We start from the raw sequence: 7779 nt of genomic DNA, 5'->3' as shown, positions 1-7779 counted from the left end.
CACTGATGCTCTTTCGGTGCCGGTGCCCGCAGTGGCTGTTGCTGCCTCAGAGAGGCTGCAGAGCTTCGGCTGTGCCACACCGGATTGACAGCGGCCTCGGCCTCATGTGCAAAGGGGGGAAAAAAACCCCATCATTCTCCCTGCTGTCAAATCCGGACACGTGTTATCACTCCTTTTCCCGGGTGGATTTTTATCCACATTTTTAAACACGGAGCTAGGTTCACATAGACGCAAGCCTCTCAGAAAGGCGTTCTAAACCGAAGCGGCAGCGCAGCAAAGGACACTGCGCCGACCGGGGAGGATTCCCAGCGGGACAGGCGCTGCGGGTCGGGAAGGAGAACCACCCCGGAGCAGCAGCGGAGCCCTCCGGGGCGATGCTGGCGCTTTAAGGGCGGGCGGGAGCGATGCCGTGCCCGGCCCGGCCCCGGGGGCGGTGGCGGAGCGGCGGCGGCAGCAGGAGGTACGTGAGGGCCGGGACCTGCCGGCAGCGGGCCCGCCCCGCCGGGGGCGGCACAACACGGCTCGGACGGGCTCGGCGGAGGTCCTGGCCTTCCCGCCGCTCCGGCCGGGAGCTGCCCGTGCCCCCCGCACCGGGGCTGCGGGGATGGCGGCGGGGAGGCCCCGCTGGCTCTGCCCGCGGGCCGCTGTCTGCCCCCCTCGCTGAACCGGTCGGCCCTCGGCCCCGGGTAGGTCTGGCTCGCCCCGATGGGAGAGGGGGGGCTGTCGGTGCGGTTGGGCTTTGGAAGGCACTTGCTGCCTTGGGAAAGGAAAAAAACCAAACAAACAAACAGCTTAAATTGCATAATAATTGGTGTTTGTTTTTGTTTTGGGATTCGGGTTTTTTGTTGTTGTTGTCGTTTTATTTTGGGGGTTTCGGTGTTTGTTTTTGTTTGTTTATTTTTATAAAAAATTTTTGTTTGGTTTTGGTTTGTGTGTTTTTGTTTTGTTGGTTGGTTTGTTTTTTTCCGAGGGTGGGACTTTTCCTGGTGGGGTTTTGCTCGATTTTGTCCCCTTTTCCAAGTTCTACCCGGCCACTGATTTTATTCCAGGAAGATGGGCAGGCCCTGCAGGAGTGTCATACGCAGGGGTATCCGTCCTGCCATCCATCCTGATTTTATTCCCAGTAGGATCAGGCAGGCCAGGAGTGTCAAACGCAGGGATATCCATCCTGCCATCCATCCTGATTTTATTCCCAATAAGATCAGGCAGGCCAGGAGTGTCAAACGCAGGGATATCCATCCTGATGCCTTCCCTCAGTAATGCGCTTAAGCCCAGTTTGGCATTTTGAGCACAGAGCTCTTGGCAGGTGTTTCTCTACCATCGATTAATTTCAGGAGAGTAACCATCGTGACAGGCGTTGCAAAATAAACACTGCGGAGCCTCAGCCCTGCTAATTTGCAGCAATTCATGGGGAAAAGCCAGCATAGGGCATTAGCTGACAGGGTTTATGTCTCAGATTGATTGCAGTTAACATCAGGCTTCCCTTAGGCAGATGAGGATTATATTGCTCTGCCTTCAGGAAGGAAGGCGTTCGCTAATTACATTCATTAATTATGTGGACTCTGCTGAATGGATAAATGTGTGGAAAAATGCAAAATATTTGATTGTGTGTGTTTATTTATAATAAAACCACAAAGCCTTTAGCCAGTGATTTAAACAAAGACCTAACGGGAGTACCAGACTCAACAGCAAAGTGTTATGGGATGGAAGTTCACAGCTTGATGTTTTGGTGAGTGATCAAACTAAAGCCAGTATCTGAAGCAGAGGCCAGCACATAACAAAAACACCACTAAACACATATGAACTTTTACTGAAGACACAGACAAATAAAGAAAAACAGAAGTAATGAAATACAAAGTATTAAGACTTTGTTTTATTGGCATATTTTTCCTGTTGTCCCTTAGTCTAGGGTTTTTCTAAGGGCAACATGAGCAGCTCTGGATGGTGAAGTTGTCCATGATTATTCTGCTGTGAAAAATTGTCAGGGGTGGACAGAATGATGGAGATCTGCTTTCTTCTATAGCTGACAGCAACCACATGAGACTATTGCACCGTAAGACTAACTGATCCTTTAAAATACAGACTGAAATGCAACAAATTGGGAGTACTCTGGTTAAGAGCAGTTTTGCTATGTCCATAGGCCCTGCAATGCCAGAGCTCTCCTGCAAAATCTGAAGATTCAATGGAAGAACCTGAAATAGGAATAGATTGTAGGGGCAGAGGGAGGGAGATCTGCACGTTTAATTTTTACCTCTATCAGCTGTCCTACTAATTTGTTGTTTCTCAGTGGATATGTTTATATTACTCTCCTGAATGGGTCTCTTGAAAGCTTCTTCCTTGAATACCACACCTTTCAGACTTAAAAGATCCTGGGCAGGGGCATGGCACATGTTCATGGTCACACAGCAGTGACCTCCCCTTCCTAAAGTCCCTGGCGGTGCAAAGCCTTGAAGAAACATCACTTATGGAGCATTTTTCTCCTCTCAGGAATCATCACTATGAAAAACAACGTCCTGTGAGTTTGTTTCAAGCTTTCTGCCTCATCATCCTTCTTCAGACAAGCTGAGCTCTGAGCTCTCCTGGGGGGGATTCGTCTCCTTGGGGAAGCATGGCCCTCCGTGGCTGGAAGTGGCTCCTCCTTTTGGACAGGCAGAACTCCTTTGCCAAAGCTTGGAGGAGCAGGAGGGGAGGCTGGAAGCGCTGTTGCCATTGGAGTGCTGGCAAGTCTCTGGACCCCGAGGTGAAAGCGTTTTTGGAGGAGAACACGGAGGTCACCAACAGCGGGCACCTCACACCAGAGATCCGGCTGCGCCTCCTCACCCCTCGCTGCAGGTTCTGGAGAGAAAAACCTGACCTGTGGCCTTATGGGGACCCCTTCTGGGCAATTTACTGGCCCGGAGGCCAAGCCCTCTCCAGGTATGCAGCACAATGCACCATAATTGATAAGCCCACTCTGCTGCAGGCCGCGATGTCAGACCTGGCTCTGCTTGTAGTGATTCTTAGGGATGTGTATTTGCCTACTGTGAGGGCATTATCCATACCCCTCTGTGCTTATACAGGAGCACTGCAATCTCTGCTGGTTGGCAGTGATGTTCCAGCAGCTGCTATACACAATAACTTACATCCCTTAAGCAGAAACCTGTGGTATGCTGTGGCTGACAATGGGGCTGAATTTGGATCCGTGGAAGGGCAGTGCAGTTGCCATCACAACCTAGTGAGATTTAATGCTGTTTAATTCTGTCACTCATTGTCGCTCCAAACAGGAGGACTGTATTTTGTCATAACGTGTGGGGGGGGTTCTGCAGGAGACAGACGGGAGCGTGGACGTGCGTCTGGTCTGGTGAGAAGAGTAGGTTTATGCTGCTGCACTTGGACTGCTGGTTAGCCTGAATCACTCTCCTCATCTAGGATTTCAGCAGCCTTGTTGTCAAGCCTTACTGTGGGTGTCTTTTAGTCACATCAGAAGCTACATTTTGGTTTTGGCTACTGACTGTCAAAATGTCTTTAATGCTCCTGATTCCCAGGAATTAGCTGGGAGTTCTTTTATTCTGTAAAATCAAATCTCTCACTTTGAACACCAGGAAAAGTTCTTAATTTTTACAGCAAAGAACAAGCTGTCAGACAGTCCCCGCAGAGATGAAAGGGAAGGATCTGAATTGAGGCTCTACTGTTTTTCTGCAAGAAAGCCTAAATAAGAAGATGGTTTTGTCCAGGGAAAAGATGAGTCTCACTGTTAAACTGTGAGTTCCTTAGCCATGTAGATTAACTAGAGTGCTCCTGAACATTGGGTAAATAAATTAGATGAATTAATCTCTGTATTTTGTTATCATATGATTCATATGCCATATATTTGGGTAGCAGTTATCTGGCAGTTCACTACTTTATTGTCTCACTATTTAAGTACTTGTTTAATGTATAAGGAATGTCAGAAATTAGCTGCATAATCTGGAAGAGTGAAAAGGAAGCATGAAAACATACGTGTTAGATAACTGTGCTCCTTTCACAGCTGGCATTTCCACAAAACATCAGGAATCTCCTATTTCAAGCCATTCCTCTTGGTGTAAGCTGAGATACCTCGTTAGCCCAGGAGGGCAGACAGCAGTCTCCAACAGCAGCTCGATGCACTGAGTGCGTGCCAGGGGATACAGCCGGGTCCAGCTGTCCTCAGTCACCACAGTCATCAGCAGTAACTCAATAACCACTCAGATGGAAACAAGGCATTTGCAGCATTAGGCAGGATCATGCTTTACACAAATTACTGGTGGAAAGACATAGCAAATCCAAGAAGAGGTGCTAAAAAGGATAAACAGAGCACTTCTGTGGAAATCTCACCCCAGCCCTCCACCCTTGGTTGGTAAACCAAGCCCTGTTGGTAAACTTGGGGCTGTCCTCAGTGACAGGACCTGAGGGAATGGCCTGAAATTGTGTCGGGGAGGTTTAGGTTGGATATTAGAGATTCATCACCCAGAGGGTGGTTGGGTGCTGGAACAGGCTCCCCAGGGAAGTGGTCACAGCACCAAGCCTGACAGAATCCAAGAAAGTGTTTGGACAACACTCTTGGGCACATAGTGTGACTCTTGGGGATGATCCTCTGCAGGGCTAAGGGTTGGACTCAATGATCCTTGTGGGTCCCTTCCAACTCAGCATATTCTATGATTCTGTAAGTGATGTCCTCAGTGGAATATTGCCAAACAGCTGAGCTGCTGAGCTTCTACACAAGTGTCTTGCACTTGACACTCTTATTAGGCCTCTTTGTGCCATTCCTGCTGGTGCTACCAGGCCCAGACATTTCCATTCATCCATTCCCTATTTACACCAGTCTTAACATTTCCATTACAGTTCTCTGCATTGGAATACCCCTGCAAAAGCTGTGCTCACCAGTAGCCCTGTGTGAAAAGCCAGCCATCACTCTCCCTGCCAGAATATAACACAAATGTACAATCCTTTCCACTTTCTGCTTTAACAGAAGTTATGGAAATTGGTAGTAAATTTATGGTAGCTTTGCAGTAATTCATTTCACCCAGGGCTCTTCTCCCTGACACTGAGGGCCTTGGGCTTTGCAGCCAATTGAATTTCAAGGCAGTTGTTAAAGTTCTGAATCCTCTGTAATGGCTTTAATATGATTCACAGTGTTTAACAAGAACTGCTGCTTGCATTCTGTCAATTCCCCACTTCCAGCCTAGAGGTTTTACGCAATTCCTCTTGGCATGTGTCAGCAATTAGATGAAGATACTCCTTCTGCTCACCACAGCTCTATCCTTTTTCTTGGTGCTACTCAGGAACAACACTAAGCAGTCTCGAAGTATTTGCATCTGTGTCTGCACAGCTCAGGAAAAGAAAGAGGAGAAATTCTTCTTCTTCCAAGCAGTTGCATAAGCAGCACTTCAGGGCGATGGGTAGGCACAATATTCACTGTGAATACATCATGTTTCTTCAGGCAGATTGCTCTTAATTTCTACAAATCCTTACTTTCCTATTTCTGATATATTCTGATTCATTGTAGTCACCTTACAGTTTGTGTCTATTTAACAGAGAAGCTCACCTGTCAGAGAAGGAGCTGATTGAAATAAAATGTTGCTTACTTGGCTAGATTTCTTTTTGTTTTGGGGGTGTGGGGAACAAGGAAGGAAGAAAGATTTTCTTGATTTTCACATCAGCAGAGACGAATAAGGAGCTGTGTACCAGCTGCACATGTAGGACAGTGTTACTAAGGTATCACGCTTCATTACATGTATAAGAACTCTTAGTGGAACACAAACTTGAGACATTTGCATCATCTTCTTCACTGCTTTAACAGTTTTTCTTTTTCAGGTATATTTTAGATAATCCCCGTGTCGTTAAGGGGCGATCAGTTTTGGATCTTGGAAGTGGATGTGGAGCAACAGCAATAGCTGCTGTGATGAGTGGGGCATCCCACGTCCTCGCTAATGACATCGACCCTAGTAAGGACTTTTTTCATCTCTGTGCAAAGATACTTATTAGTTTTTAAACCACCTTTAACACAGACTTTTCTTTGCTCCATTTGGGAGAAACTCAAATTCTAAACAGAGTTCTAAGAATGCTAAAAAGAGGAATGGATTTTGCCAGTATTAGAAGCTGGGTGGTACCAGCCTCTCTTGGACCAAGTGTATCTCCATAATACCTTAGAATGAACAAACAGCAAAGTTTCTGTCAAGTACTGCCTATACACCATCGTGGCTGCTTTGGTAGAGAATTCCAAGTGCAAACAGCAAGTTGGGTTCTCTGTAGGACCGTAGCATTTTCCTGTACTTTGATGTTAGGACCTAGATTTTGCCTTTTCCCTCCAGACATTTCCATAATTGATTTATGAATTCAGTTTATTCATAATTTAATTAATGGTTGTTTAGGGAAGAAGTATATCCATAGATTAAGGCAGTTAGATATCCTAGTTCAATTCCATGATTGTTTTCCACTGGCATCCATTCCAGGAATAGTTCTTCCCTGTGTCATAGTGTAATGGGAATAAAATTTCATCACTCTATACCAGATTTTATCCCATCATGAAAACTGTAGAAGTCTCTATTCTCTTAAAAAATATTTAAGGTATAAAATTGAAACCTGTCAAGGAAATTTGTAAGGGGGCTGAGTGGCAGAATCCTTAAATGTAATTTTCATTTTGTTTTGACTTTTCTTCAGTTGCAGGAGTGGCAATGATCTTGAACTGTGAACTGAACCACCTGAATCCCTTCCCCATCACCATTAAGAACATCATTAATTCAGAGGCTGGCAACTGGGACCTCATTGTTTTAGGAGATATGTTTTATGATGAACAACTGGCTGATGGTCTGCATCACTGGCTGAGGAAGTGCATCAGGATACAGCAAACTGAAGTGCTGATTGGTGACCCTGGCAGGCATCAGTTTTTAAGCCACAGCATTCACAGTCAGTTGCACAAAGTTATAGAATATTCACTTCCTGAGTATACTAGACAAGAAAACTATGGATTAACATCAAGTATTGTCTGGAGTTATCAGCCCTCAAATGGCTCAGAAGACTGTTGAAATTGGCTTTCTAAGGAATTTTGTCTTGCTTGGTTGGCTTTTTAGCAAGTAAAAAGAAAATGGGAATTAAACACAGTACATTATCTGTTGATGTAAAGCAGATTCCTGTATCTTCACTGAACTGGTTTCAGTCATACTCACTGAGGCTTTTGCTCCATTTGAGGTAAAAGCTACATGCAAACTGTATTCAGAGGGGCCTGCACTGAAGTGCAGACCCACAGGCAAATCACACATAAGAGTTTGCATGCTCGGTGTTTTTCATGTATATTTGTGTCATGCTCTCTAACAGTACTGTGAAACGTTTTGGATGTCCAGTACGCTGCTGTGGGGAGAGGGCCATGGCTGACAGACTACTGCACTGCTTTCACAGACTTCTGCAGCTTATTTACAGAGAAAAGTGTCAGTGTCCTTCATAAAATTCTAGTTCATAAGAGATTATTAGCTCTTAATATGCTCAACTTAAAGTGCCTTGCTCCTTTTCTGGATATCTCTTCTGAATGTCAGAGTAACTAATTTGAATTTCCCTTTTTCCTCTATAATAAAAGCTTACTCTTCCTTGAAACTGCCAGAGTGATTATGTGGGAGTTGCACACAAACCTAAAATAGCTTGACTGGTAGCCAATGTAGTTCTTAGTAAGTGGAAAGTGCCTAAATAGTATGAGCTATGGGGTAACTTGATCATCTAGAGAGTAGGGTCAAATTACCTACATACCTGAACTTTGCAAGGGTAAACCAGGCAATCTGTCACCTTGGGAAG

The 7779-nt window shown here is 45.6% G+C and overlaps 1 protein-coding gene across 2 annotated transcripts; it reads left to right on the top strand.

Annotated features, from left to right (window-relative positions):
• The first annotated feature begins 437 nt into the window (after positions 1 to 437).
• Positions 438 to 7584, top strand: ETFBKMT (electron transfer flavoprotein subunit beta lysine methyltransferase). Of its 2 annotated transcripts, none has more exons than XM_050324348.1 (4): positions 438 to 460; positions 2488 to 2916; positions 5812 to 5942; positions 6658 to 7584. In XM_050324348.1, exons 2-4 carry the CDS (start codon positions 2609 to 2611, stop codon positions 7020 to 7022), a joined length of 804 nt encoding a protein of 267 aa, XP_050180305.1. In that variant the 5' UTR covers positions 438 to 460; positions 2488 to 2608; the 3' UTR covers positions 7023 to 7584. The 2 variants fall into 2 exon arrangements, with proteins under 2 accessions (XP_050180305.1, XP_050180304.1); XM_050324347.1 differs by lacking the exon at positions 438 to 460 and adding an exon at positions 491 to 686.
• Positions 7585 to 7779: the final 195 nt, after the last annotated feature.

This window comes from Myiozetetes cayanensis, unplaced genomic scaffold, assembly GCF_022539395.1.
Source record: "Myiozetetes cayanensis isolate MyiCay16 unplaced genomic scaffold, myiCay2020 scf3, whole genome shotgun sequence".
Classification (NCBI taxonomy): domain Eukaryota; kingdom Metazoa; phylum Chordata; class Aves; order Passeriformes; family Tyrannidae; genus Myiozetetes; species Myiozetetes cayanensis.
The sequence above is the reverse complement of the archived record's forward strand: the minus strand, read 5'-3'. Positions and strand labels throughout refer to the sequence as shown.

Coding starts and splice junctions, on each gene's coding strand:
- ETFBKMT (XM_050324348.1), top strand. CDS start 2,609: ATGGCCCTCCGTGGCTGGAAGTGGCTCCTCCTTTTGGACAGGCAGAAC. Junction 2,917..5,811: donor GGAGGCCAAGCCCTCTCCAG/GTATGCAGCACA, acceptor TTTCTTTTTCAG/GTATATTTTAGATAATCCCC. Junction 5,943..6,657: donor CGCTAATGACATCGACCCTA/GTAAGGACTTTT, acceptor ACTTTTCTTCAG/TTGCAGGAGTGGCAATGATC.